At 36.0% G+C, this 14,611-nt stretch overlaps 1 protein-coding gene across 1 annotated transcript in view; it reads right to left on the bottom strand.

Moving 5' to 3' along the window:
• pde4ba (phosphodiesterase 4B, cAMP-specific a) overlaps positions 1-14,611 on the bottom strand; it is a 178,537-nt gene that overhangs the window by 41,583 nt on the left and 122,343 nt on the right. Inside the window, 4 exon segments of the mRNA XM_042005576.1 lie at positions 7,874-7,926; positions 9,834-9,904; positions 10,167-10,203; positions 12,334-12,528. Of these exon segments, the coding sequence (XP_041861510.1) occupies positions 7,874-7,926; positions 9,834-9,904; positions 10,167-10,203; positions 12,334-12,528 (356 nt within the window).

Raw genomic sequence — 14,611 nt, 5'->3', positions numbered from 1 at the left:
CTAAACATGGAGAGGCAGCGTTCAGCTTTTATGCTCCTCGCATGTGGAACAAACTCCCAGAAAACTGCAGATCTGCTGAAACTCAGCAGTTTTAAATCAGGGTTAAAAACCTTTCTATTTGCTGCCTTTTATCAAAGCAACGGTTAATTTCTACAAGAAAATATTTGAGTTGCATTTTATCCTTTTTTAACTGAGCTTTTTTTTAAAGTTTTTTTTAATGATTCTTCTGCACCTCGCTGTGGCGCTTTTATTGTTTTATGTAAAGCACTTTGAATTGTCTTGCACATGAAAGTTTAACAAGGCAAGGCAAGTTTAACAAATTAACTTGCCTTGCCTAATTTGGCCGATAACCGATCCCAATACAAAAATACCCTCCCACACCTAATTCTGAGATTATCATATGTGTTGTGGAATTACTATAATTTGCCATGTTGCCCTGTTGCGAGCATAAAAATGGCTATATATATATATATATATATATATATATATATATATATAAACAATTTAGATACAGTATGTGCATCCTATCCTACTTAAAACAGACTTGGATTATATTCTCCCAGCGCTGGTTAATTATATTGGTGGAAGGGCGATATTTAATTTTGAAGCCAATACCAATATTGTGCGGATAAGTTTTTGTATCTTTATTGGTAAAATGGTAAATGGTATATTTATATAGCGCTTTACTGTACCTGGAACGATACCCAATATCACATACATCACATTCACCCATTCACACACCCTTTCACACACTGATGGCGGAAGCTGCCATGCAAGGCGCTCAACCACAACCCATCAGGAGCAATTAGGGGTTCGGTGTCTTGCCCAAGGACACCGAGACATGAACTCGACTTGGCCGAGGATCAAACTGGCAACCCTCGGGTTACGAGACAACCGCTCTACCTTGCTGAGCCACGGAGCTTGAAAAGCATCTAACCTTGATGGATTTAAATCCTCTGAGTCCATCAACAACAGCTGAGGAGCTGTTGATGTTTTACAAGCTGGCTGGGTGCAATCTACGAAGCATTTGTATTATTAATCACATGACTCTATAGTTTTGTTAACTTGTAAAATGAATCCTGTGTATAAACGAAGCTTTGATGACCCAATTTAGCAGCAGGACTATCTAAATCCACTGTTGTGTTTTTACACGCTTTTCCCTGTGACACAGATGAGAATTTCCTGCCAAAAACACAGCAAAAGTTGCTAGAAACCCTTGACTAGACCACACATAACACATACTGTGTTTTTATCCTATTGCATATCTGATTCACATTGTCCAAACATGTCTTACTGATTCAGTTAAGAAATAATGCTTATTATATGGAGACGACCAAACAATAACGATGGATGAATTAATTTCTGAAAAATATCTCAGGATCAGGGGGCCACTTACAAAATATTGGAAAGGGAAAGTGGAATAAAGCCAGCACATTGACACATTTCCACAGTGAGCCAAACACGTACAGAAAGAGTATCTGGCTGTGAGTAAGGTCCGTGGAGTTGAAGAGCCCTTTACTTCACATATATCCTGTGTGACAGCATTTTAACACAGTGGTTGACTTGACCAGGAAGTCGGGTCAGACTTTGGTGGGATTCTCACAGCTAAATGCCATAGGTATGGACAGATATTTCCTGACTGTAGATACCAAACAGCTGCTTTGGGTCTTTGTGTCTTTGTGTCTTTATGTGGAAATTTTCAGCACACATGCACATAGAGCTCACAAACCTGTTTATGACTGTGACATGATGATAGCTCTGTAAAAACAAGAGGCCTTCTTCAGCACTTTTCATTACTGCATGAACATCTGCCAAGTTGAAAGACAGCTTATCTGAACATTAAATTGTAATAATGCCAGTGCTACAAATTTACCATTGGATCAAATGAATATAAACTAATGTCATTTATAATTTCTCCTCTCTAAACTTGTAGTCTTAAAAAAGATCATACATACGTAGCTTGTGAAATGTCTAAATTCTGATCTGATCAAGACCAGATTATCTACAGCTTTATCTCATGAGAAATAACATTTAGCTCATTTATACTGTGAACTTCCTTCTTAGTATGCCAAGAAGGTACTATGTGGTGAAAGAAAACAACAACAAAAAAACAATGGCCATAACAGAAGTATGATATTACTCAGTGATAAGTTTAAATATGAGACCTGACAACAAAGCAGTAAGTACAATGTGCTCTGTACAGGCAGACGTAACACACTGCGGATATTTCCACTCACCACTGAATAGAATAAGGTTATCGGTGGGACCTGATACACTTCTGGTCCTGGTTGCATAACATGCCCTCAGTACACACACACAAACACACACACACACCCTTTAACTCAATTTGCACATGCACATGTCAACACTGTACGAAACTGAATCATACGTATCCCTTTTACAAAGATTCTTTATTAAGAGCAGCTTCAGAAACTTATCACAAACGCTGCAAACATATCTTTTTCATCCCAGCTGCTGTGTATAGATGCTCAGTTATTAACACCACCTGTATGTATGTGTGTTTATTTGTAATTAAAAATAAATTCAGTAAAAATAATGAAACTGCAATATAAATTGTATTTTTAAGAAATAAATGACAATCAGCCCATCCTTCCATCCATGCTTATCCCAGCTCTGGTACGCCCTGGGCAGTCACTCAGAGGGGGTCAGGCAAGCATGCACACACTCAGTTCCAGCCAATTTCCATAACATATTGATCAGTGGGAGGGAACAGAGCACCAATGTAGGCGACTGTAATCACCCAAACACACCAACGGCTTTAACTGACAAAAAGCCTGAATCAAACCAGCAACTCACAGTCTTCACCAGTTAATTCAGAGTGGTTTCAGTCACATACATTTCTTCAGTGTTCTTCACAATCTCACCATACTCAGCTGTTTCTCTCGATCAGTCTCTTGTCAGGTGCCTCTCCCATAACAATGTTCTAGTAAATATTTTGATATTTCCTAAGTCACATGAACAAAGCTTTTTGCAGCAAACAGGACTATTAAGTACTATAAAAGTCAAAGGCTACACAGGAAGTCAAATTAAGATAAAAACACTTGTATAACAATAATCTATCTATATATATATATCTATATATATATAGATATATATATATATATATATATATATATATATATAATTTCAGGGTTGTTTAATTCGATCCCACAACCTGCAGGTTTTTTATGTTTATTTGTTCCAACACACCTGACTCAAATTAAGTAGTCATTGTGCAATACTTCATAGGACTCTGGATCTATTTAATTTGAGTCAGGTGTGTTGGAGCAGGGAAACATTGAAAACCTGCAGGACTACAGTCCTTGTAGAATCAATTAAATATCACTGATCTGTTTCATTCCCCACTGTCTGGGTTTTAGTTTATTACCACTTTTTAAAATAAAAAAGATTAGTATATATTATGTAGACTTAATAATAATGACGATAATAAAGTTCTAGTACATCATTAATTAACATTAAGGCCAGGGAAACAGATATTTTTGAACCTTTGCTGTTTCAAAGCAGATGCTCTACATAAAGGAAACACACCTGTTTTGACTCATGATTTAACATCTACTTGATTTATTTCCTGTGAGGTATTCGAAATATGCAAGTGTTTCAGTTTTGGCATAAATAATTAAAATGATTCATTTTGTACCCTAAGAGGAGGTGGAACAGGTTCACCTGTTTGGATCTGGAGGTATTTATGTATTTTAGCATTGTGTCAGCGTGTGCATGTTTGTGCAGTGTGTGGGCCCAGACAATAGGCCTTTGTCTCTCTGCATCCTATTTTTCTCCAGTGGGCTGACACACAAACACACACACAAGCACACGCGTCATCGACACTCAGTTCCTCCTGGCTTCCGTCAAACTACAACAGTTCAGAGACAGCAAAACAGGAACAATCTGATATTCTCTTCCTGTCTCATATTTCCTGCCCCTGTCTCCTCAACATTACCCTCCCAAATAGATGGAGAGAAACAAACAGATGAATGAAAAGAAAAATAAAGATGGAGGCAAAAATGATTTAGACAGGATGCTAGCAAGGGGGGCGACAGATATGAATGTGTGTTTTTGTGTGTTTGCGTGGTGGTTGGGGGCTGTGCAGTAGTGTACAGTGAGGATGTGGCTTGAGATCATAAGAACTTCATCGATTGTTATTTCAAGTTTGTGTGGTACTTTTAAAATAATTGTCCAATTTAATAATTAAATAAATATATTAATTATTTTTACTGCTGAAATCATCCCAATTTACCACTTTTTTTTAGGTAGATTTATTTGCATCACACATAGAACATTAGTCAAAAATATGTACTGCATTGTTTATTTTCTAGTAAGGAAATTTCAACTAAAAATGTTTTATTTCATAGATCATTTTATAGACTTCATTTGTTCAGTCAGAAGTCAGAATACTGCCAGATTTGATCAGCCCGAGGTTTAAAACGAAAGGATGCACTTTAAATATTACCTAATACAAACAATTTTTTATAGGTTAGATGTCCTAAAATAATTTAATGGTATGTTTTTGGAGGGAAGATATCATTATTAAATAAAAAAAAAAAGATTGAAAATATATTTTCTTCTGATCAAGTGGTCTGTAAGCAATTTCAGCTCCACTGTAGCTAACAAAAACTGATATTAGTAAGGCTTGTAAAGTGGAACCAGATATCAGAAGACCATATTTAACAAGTTGGCAATTGTTACCTCAAAAAATTAAGCTTTAGAAACTTGAGTTAACTGCAACAATTTGAGGTTGTAGAACTTAAATCAACTTCAGCAATCTAAGTATGAATGTTCAACATGAGGTTATAGGAGAAACTCGATCCTTGTGAGTTAGAGGTAATGCTTCAAAAAATCTTGTCATTTTCAACACACATAATAGGATTAAGTTCACCTTTCTTAAATTATCTGATAAACTTACATAGTTCTTTCAGCTGTTTGCAGCAGGAACTTGGTATGGGCATGATCTTTACTAAAATAATGTCAGACCGCCAACCTGCAGAGCATGGTGCTGCAGCTATCTGTAAACTGTACCTTTGGAGATAGAAATCATCAAGGGTGACATCAGATGTGTTTTTTGCACTTAATTCTTCCTGAATAAGTGTCATTCATTATAATATAACTGGAAAAAAGAAGAAAACTAAACAAGAGATCCTTTAGAACTTTTAATTTGTATGGACAGTGGGTTTGAGTTTTTAGTTTTTTTTTTTCAAATTCTGTAGCTCTTATTAAAAACTTTATAAAATATTAGCGTCATGTAAATGATCAATTTTCCAAAAAAAAAAAATGTTTCCATAACTGAGGAGTCTGCATATCCTCTTGTTCAACTTGCAAAGCTGATACAACACATTTTATGCTGGTAATTTAGTGACGGAACAAATTTGAAAAGGTCTTAATGCACGTTATGGAGCTGGTTTATGAGGTACTGACACATACACACGCATTTCACAAACTCACACAGGCACACACACAACTACGCACACTTAGAAACTCAGAGCACCTGATGAGCTGCGGTTCTGAAGGAGGAAGTGAAAATTCAGTCCATCTGCTTTAACAGGAAGTCAACAGAAGCCACATACAGGCACACTGACGTCAATCAGAGCCACAGGAACACCTCCCCACAACACACACACACACACACTCATACACACATTACTCACAATGATGCATATATGCCATGATAAGAACTCACTTAAATCAGACACCTCATCTATGATTGCAAGATTGCATGAAGCAATGTTTCAGTGCAGTGAACTTTTAAAATGTCCACTTGCCTGCAAGAGTAAGTGATGCTTAAATATGTCAAAAAACAGAACTACTGTGACTTGTTATTCAATTTCAACAATGTAAGGTCATAGATTGTAAATAAACTATGACAATTTTGAAACAAAGACTTATTTATTGTTTGGGATAAGAAAATTGAAACAGTTTAAACAGATTATTTGTAGATTAAATTGAAAAATACTCAAGGGATTGAGTTGTACCTCTGAACAAAAGCAAAAGTAAGAGAACCTTTGCCAAACTGTCTGAGACGCCATTTTCTCCAATCTTACTTTGATGTCATGTCTAACTTGAATCAGTTTCATATGAAACGTGTTGGGTGTTTGATGGTTAACTACACTCAATCTTCTCAGTTTCATTGTTGCTCATCTTTGTCTCTTTTTACACAATAACATAGTTTCATGAGTTTCTCTAAGACTCCTTTACATAAATGTTCATACATTTTTACCTGCTTAAGCTGTGTTTTATTCTCTAGTAACATAACAAGTGAACATGTCTGGAGCAATATGAGGGTTAAGTGCTTTGCTTAAGAGCACTTCAACATGAGGAGAGCCTGCTGAATGTGGGGCTGTTGATCTGAGGATGATCACTCTTCCAACTGAACCAGAAACACACCCAACAAAAGTGGTTACAATCAACAACCTAAGTAATAAACATGATTCATTTTTTATCCATTTTATGTTAATATTGTCTTTTTCTAAGCCTGCTTTTTGCTGTAAGAACGCAGTTTTACCTGGTTTAGGCTGCTGCCATCATACCAGTCAAAAACACTAACCAGGAATTCCACCATAATGCTGAAAAGCTATAAGATGTTTTATTGAAAGGATCTCTATAACAAAAATACACAAAATGATGTCATTTGAGGCGTTCAGAACTTTTAAACTCAGTAAGTGTGGATAATAAAAGCTAGCTTTAAAGATATGGATCTGAATGTTTTTGATATTTTACTTGTAATTAATTTAATTTAATAAATAAATACTCCACGGATGTACATGCATATGCAGGATATGTACACAAGTTTTTTTTTTTTTTTTTTAAAGGACCACTTCTCTGTTTGAGAAAGGTCACTGTTTTGCCAAACAACAAAAATAAAATTTACTAGGTGTCATGCTAGTCTCCCAGCCAGTCCTGTTCTGTGATGGCTGCTTATCGAGAGCTTTGTCTTCATCAGTGTTCCCGTGCACTAACGATCCCATGTCGTTTCCAGACTGTTGAAAAGAAAAATATGATGTCTGCATAACCTTACTGTCCTCTGTGGTCAGACAGGACCCTAAAACAACGCTCTACTCCATCTTCAGGTACAGCTGTAGTTAGCAAGTTATCATGCTGAACTAAGAAGATCTGCACGCAAAGTTCTCATATTAAGTCAAGTCAACTTTACTTATGTTTATTTAAGTCTTTGTGATTTTGTTCTCCATATACATGAACCTTTTATAAAAATAATAATAATAAAAACAACCTTTTGATTAAATTTTAAATCATATTTCACTCTTTAACATGCTCTAAAATATATGCATGTTTCTTCTGTCTCTGTGTAAATGGTCTTAACTGAGCCAGTGAACCAGCAGGACCATGCTCTTTGCACACAGTCATCAGTACTTGACCACACATGCTTACACACTGCATCATATTGGCCTGGACGTGTATGTGCACAAAACACTCACAGTGTGCAGTACAGAAAAGTACAAACAGCTGCGTAAAATCAAATGTGTTGAGAGACCAAAGGGGAGTATCGCTGTTATCTTTGAGTTTGAGCCGCTTAAATCGAACTTGCAGTGTGTGAGTCTGCATGTGCATGGATGTTTGCCTGAACTGCCAGTTTAATTGTTTGGACAAGGTTAATGAATTTGATGACAAAGTAGTCTGGACTACAACGTTGGAGCTGCAGACAGATGGTAAAAAAAAGTGAAAGCCGTCACGTAGGCAAACTCATGAGAAAGGGATAAGACAAAGGAAGAGGTGAGGGAGGGAAAGAGTAATGAGGATGAGGAAAATTAGAAGTAGAAGAATGTCCAGGCCAGATTTAAACCAGATAAGTAACAGCTTTACAGAGGCCAGACACGTAGCAAGACATTCTTGTGAGCATTTTTACCTGGGAGACAAACTCTGGTGATTGGAGGCTGTGTTGTTGCTGCAGGAGACCTCCTGGATCAACAAGAGAGTCAGAAAGAAAACAGATGTCATTAAATAAAATATATACCTACTTTATATACTGTATACTATTTTCTGATGTTATGCATCAGCTTACTTAAACTCACTCATTGCAGTAACTTGTACAAAAAAATATATCTAGTACAAAAGTTAGCTCAACCGACTACAATTTCAGTTTCTGTTTTTTATCATGAACTTTAGGGGGACACAACATATAATCTGGCTTAACAGTTAATCCCTGAAAAGTGTAAAGTGTTTCAAAATGTGTGAACTTCAGAGATGCTGGAGTTCAGTATTTATTATATTAAGTCAGGGTCGCTTTTTCCCTGCCTACATTCCTAGTTTCATCAAAGCCAGTTGTATTTCTGAGAAATGCTCAAGGTTTGCGATGCATCAAAGCTATGATGCAGGAGGTGTGGCAAGCAGAGTAAGAGCGTTCAGAGGTGTAACTTATAAAACTTCCATTTAGCACACACTGGTTTGACCAATAAAACTCAGTTTCACTTTTGAGTCCAAAATGACACCATTCCTCTTGGTCTAGGTGATGTTATGATCCAGGAATGTGGTTAAGCTTAGGAAAAGGTTTCAGTTTGGCATAAAATGCAACCATGTGCATTTTAAAAATTGAGGCATTTCCCCTTTAATTATGTTTTAAGAGTCTAATGGTTGTAGTTTCACCTGCACATCACACAGACATATTTATTAAAGTGATCATAAATAGTTTCAACCAATCCTGAGAGAAGAAGTGGGCAAATTGGTTGACTTAAAATTATACATAAAAAAGGAATATGAAACAGTTCTGTTTAGACTCAAGATTTATTAAACTATAACTATTTCCTTTGTGCCTTTTATTAAAGTTTAATTTAAATCTGAGCTTTCTGTTTACATTATAGCAGCACTAAGTTTTGTATGGACAAAGTTTTCATCAGTTTTCATCATTTCACTGTGAATTAATAAGTGACTCGAACTGTCTTTACTTGTTTAAACCCTAACTCAAAAAAGAAAAATTACAAACTAAAATGCAATGTCATAATGATCAATCGTCCAACATTCACAGAAAAAACAAAACAACAAAAAAAGCAAACAAGCATTGACAACAGACGTAAACAGAGACTCTGCATGTTTGTTTTATGTATGCAAGAACCGACAGACAGTAAATCAGTGAATTCCCAACCTAACCTCCTCTCGAGGGTAGAGTAAATAAACTATATGTGTATATTAACATATTGGTCCACATCTTCCCACACGTCTCAATCCCAACTCTTCTCTATATGGGGTGTCAGAGCTGAATGTAGGTCAGACTGGCTTCATGCAGCCAATACACCAAAGTGTGTGTTAATACAAGCAGATAGCTCTCTGCAACTTTAGAAATTAAATCACACAATCATAAACCCTCTCGGTGAGGAACACAGAGAAAGGTGGCCTACATTCACATTTCCAGAAAATCTGGCTCTGCAGTCACAAATCCTCTGGGAGTGATGATGCTGGAGGTGACTGCTGCTGCAGCTCTAAAGAACTGCGTTGCCTTCATTGTCATTTAAGGACATTTTTTTTTTTTGTCTTTTTTTTGTAAAACAGCAGGAAACAGCAGTGATGTCACACATCTTGCACCAACATCTTTACAGCTCAATACTTCCACCTTGTGGTAAAATAATTAAGTTATAGACTGAATTCATTCATCCGCAACTTCCTTTGATTTTGTTATTAAGAACCACAACAAATGTGGACATCCATGTAGGAAAAAAGACAATGCCTATGGCGTTCTTTTTTAATAAAAAGAATAAAAATGTGACCCCCAAGGACATAAGTGGACTTAATTCTTGGCACATTTTTGAGGTTCTTTAGGGTCTATCCAAAATATTTCTCAAAATTAAGCTAGCCCTTGATTCAGTGATACTTACTTGCTGGAGGCACACTGGACGTTGGTCAGTACAGTGAAGTTATTCCTTACACTGCGAAGGCTTGCCAAAACCTTAGGGAGGCAGAAGGAGAGAGAATCAGGAGGATCCCTTGTGAACAAGTTGTCTTTTTACTTTTTCCTTGACTGTCCAGTTAAATATTTTATTTAGTTGTAGAGCTTGGGTAAATATTTACGTAATCATGCTCATTTCAAGCCTAGTTAGAACATTTGTACATTTACTCTAAAGCGCTATTTCTTACCTATTTTGTATTGTACTACTAAATAAGGCCCAATAAAACCAGAGGAGAACCTTGTGAAACAATGAAATGTTTACCTGAGCAAAAGGAGTCACGATCAGGTCATCACCATGTCTGTAAATACACAAGAAACAATCTGGTGAAAAACATGAAACTTCAAACACAATATACAGCACATACCAGTGTTTTCTGGGCTCAGAGTTTGAAAGTGTAATAATCTATATGAATCTGAAATCTCTGGTAGCTACTGTGCACTAGTCGTGACTAAATGCAGACAAACCTTTAGTGAAAAAAATTAAATTTTTCAGGTTTTAAAAATTTTCAACTATGTTTAAATCTTCCAAAGAAGAAGAATCCTGAAACATGATGGGTGAGGATTCCTGTTTGTTCATTTCCAAGATGCATATTTGTATTTTTTCTTAGGTATTAATGTCTAATAATCTGTTGGTTTAGTCAAGGCTAGTCAGTGTAGCCACAAAGCACCATGACCCCGGCACCTTCATTACTATGACTGACTGAAGGAGTAGTCCAAGTTTATGAAGTATGCCATGGATTGTGGGAGGAGTGGTTGTGGTTTGAGTGACCCTTTTTTTGTGCTTCTGAAATGAGATACAACAACCAAAAAAAAAACAACAACAACTCCTTTTGGGGTTTTAAATTATTTTATATATTATGAATCGGAGAGCTTCAACTCCAGTCCATGTTTTAGTTGTTTCACTGCTGCAACACACATAACTCAAATGAAATGGTTCTCTCCAACACCTTGTTGTCAAGTTCTGTACAAGCCTCTTAATGACCCATTAATGTGAGTCAGGTGTGTCGCAGCAATTAAACATCTAAAACGTTCAGGACAATAACTCTAGAGGACTGGACTTTGAGATTCCTAAATTAGGTTACAAAGTCAGTGAGAAACTTAAAACACAAGTAATACTTTCCTGTTAGAGTATCATCAAAATGTCCACTAGAGGGCAGTGCAGTAGTTCAGTCTGCTTTAGCTCCTGTGATGTGCATGTATTTAAAAGAGGATGTACTTAAGAATAGTTATACATACTAATCTGTGGTGTCACTTTACTGAACTTAATTTTGCTGTCAGTATAACAATATTACTATCTGCAGCATTTCAGTTAAACATCAGGTTAAAGGGAAAACAACAAAAAACGGCTTGTTTCTACATCTGTAAGGCACTTTCCTTCTATTAATCATGAGACATTCAGATCAAAATAGATCATGTGATTATGATATTAACCAAGTTACATGATTAATTAATTATAATAATTTAAAAACACAATATTGTATCAATTTGTAACATGTATTTTGAAAATCTGCATATTACACAGCTGTTATTGATGATTTCTGTGTAACCTACAAGAGCATCCTATTCAACACAATCAATTGTGTGTGTCTTAAAATGTAATACCCCTTTTAAAAATACAATTCTTTAAAGTTTTTAAAGTCTTTATTTAGCGCATACAAAATTTACTAGATACTTTGATTATTTTTCTTCTGTAAAATTAACATTACATTCTCATATCATCGTCTATGCTATTCTGACTTCTCACTCTCCTCATTTCTCATCCAAAACTATATTTAGAAGGATATCAGACAGAAGAGTGATTACTCAAACCGGCTCAAATGTCCAGATAGAAATAATTTTTGGTTAGTAATATTAGGTCTAAAATATTTATGTTTAGAGTATAACTGGCTTGAGTGACATGTTATGTTTTAATTACAACTTTGGGAAACCAGGGAAAATGGCAATGACTGTCACAGGCAGCTTTGCAGGTTTTAACCACTTACTTTCTTTCAGTAAAGTAAAAGGATAATTTAAGCATCTGGAGATTCATTGGTTTGAGTAAGTAAATGCTCAATTTCCAAATCTAAATTTAAGGCATTTTAAAGGCTTTCCTAATTTATAGTGTTCAGGAGGATGTGTAGCACCCACTATAAATAGCATGATGGATGCTGCTCTGAGCAACTCACTGAATGAAATGAATGACACCCTGGGCAGCCCCAAACCAACAACACCGCTGTGTCCAGTTTTTGAGTTGGTAGTCACTACAGACACCATATACTGTACATACACAGAAAAAAAAGTTTTTATAACATGTTCATTTTAAGTAAAAAGAGGTAAATAAATGCCATATCCAGGAATTATTTTAGTCTAAATATCAAATATTATCTGTTTGCATTGTTATTTAAATGTATCTGTGTATAAAACAACTATATGCACTTGTTTCAACTTACAGTTCAGAGGCGATGGAGGAGTTTCGTGACATGGACTTGGGGGACAGTTCATAGTCACTGTCAGAGCGATAAAGGAAGGACTCTCTGCGCTGGTTATGTCCTGGGAAGTTGGTGTGGAGGACCAAACCAGAGCCGGGGGAGGCCTGAGGGTCCAGAGGGCTGCAGCTGGCAGATGGGCCATTCTCCACATCAAAGCTGTAAACAGATAAGGACATTTTTGAAGAGATTTACATCTTCTTGTTCTTACAATTAACAAAGAAAGAAATTGGGGGTGAATATGGTTTTTAAGTGAAAGAAATACTGAATTCAGCATAATATTCAGAGCAACAAAAGCCTTGAAGATCTCAGCTCTGCTGTCCACAAAAAAAACTTTGCTCAGAAATCAATCTACAGCAAGTGACCCCAGCCTGACTTTTTTTTCTTTTTCTTTTTTACCTAACATTTCATGACATTTAAGGTACAGTCACACACTCCCACATAATTATGTTGCCTAACAGACACACCCACTCCATGTGGTTAACATGCCAGAGTCTATATACTTATTCACTGATGAGAATGACTGAGAATGAGGCTGATGCAGTCATGAGAAAGTGGAGGAATGGGTGGAAGGATGTGATAATGCGATAAAACAGGCAACAGGAAAACTCACCAGATGGATTACTTTTCTTAAGAAAATAGGTATCTTTCCAGGTAAATGCCAAAGTGTGTGACATTTACTTTTGTTTCCACCATCATTTGAGTTCTAAATGTCAGTTTCTTCTTTTACTTTGTTTGGCCCTTGTTGCAACTATTGCACACAAACACACCAGCAGAACGTGCTGGTTACACTTTAAACTCAAACATGAAAGCATGTGGTTACTGAGAAATCTAATGTTTTTCCATCAAAACACAAAAGTTGGAGGAGCTGCTGTTTAGTATATTGTTCTCTTTTATTATACTTAAATGTGGAACAGGAAATGCATCACTTCATCTATACAAAAGTATTTTCTAGAGGACAATTTAAGCAGACACAAACATATTTTTATACTTGATCAGAGTAATTGAAAAAAGCAGTGATTCAGGGTCTTTCTTGGATGAAAACTGTTTATGTTCATATCAGATATTGCAGCACACCGTCTTTCAGCTCTAGTACACGTCCTTGCATTAGCTTATGAAAACTGACGACCGTTTGTGGGACTGAATGGATAGGAGGGTTTATGTATTTTATAGACCCAAAGAGAGAGAACAAACAGTAGAAAGAAAAACATGAAGTAAATGAAAAAAATATAAAATTAGATTAACTCATTTTTAAGAAATAAGATCAACATCAGTTCCAAGGCAAACAAATTAAAGCATTGGTGTTTTAGGATGCTTTTTAAAAACATGGACAGTTTTTGGTTCCTGTTAGACATCCAGAGTTGAGTTACAGAAAAAATGTCCTCCCTCCTAGGTAAGAGGAGAACACAGCTCTTTAAGATACTTAAATAGTGCCTTTTACCTCATGTTAAACATCAGTTCAAGAGGGTTGAGAACTTTTAAAGACAGACAGAAGACAAAACTCACTACATGGCTCTGGATCAGCGGGAGACAGTAAAAATAATGTAGTAAAGGGATATGAAGCAATGACTGAAAGATGTGTGATGTCTAATACAGCGGGCCAAACTTTGGAAGTCCTTGTTTTTGTCAAAGAAGCAAGAAAAACTGTAGTGGACATTCCATATAGATAATAATGGCAGTAAGCAGGAAGAAGGCTGTTGATTTCAAAAATAAAAGGAAAACAGAGTTTGATTACAATTTGAAAGCCTGTGTTTGAAAAACTTCTTTGAATCTCTTTTTTTCTGGCTTAAAACACATTTAAGTCTTTTATTGAAAAGAGAAATACAAGAAAAAATCCAAAATTTCATTTGCCATGGTTCCTGCGTGACAAACTGACCCAGTTTCACAAAAGCCAGAAGCACTGGTCAGGTGTGCAGAATTGTGTAAAATAAATGTTTTTTGTTTTGTTTTGTTTTTTTATAGTTACTGCAGACTAGTTAAAGTTTAGCTTTGTTAAATTCAAAATAGTCATATATTGGCAGATAAGCATTTTTAAAAATAGAGATTTCTGGGAGCTCAGCTGGACAACAGATTAGACTGGAAATGCAACACAGAAGGTGTCCACAGAGAGGACAAAGGAATCTAGGAAGTTAAGATCCTTCAGAGTCTACACTAAAGTGTTGCACATCTTCTATAAGTTTGTGTATTTGCAATGAGGAAAAAACAGTGTGTGTTTAATGAGAAGCAGCTTCAGGTTTGAGGT

The sequence above is a fragment of the Melanotaenia boesemani genome, chromosome 14, assembly GCF_017639745.1.
Source record: "Melanotaenia boesemani isolate fMelBoe1 chromosome 14, fMelBoe1.pri, whole genome shotgun sequence".
Classification (NCBI taxonomy): domain Eukaryota; kingdom Metazoa; phylum Chordata; class Actinopteri; order Atheriniformes; family Melanotaeniidae; genus Melanotaenia; species Melanotaenia boesemani.
This window is presented reverse-complemented; position numbering and strand designations above follow the sequence as displayed.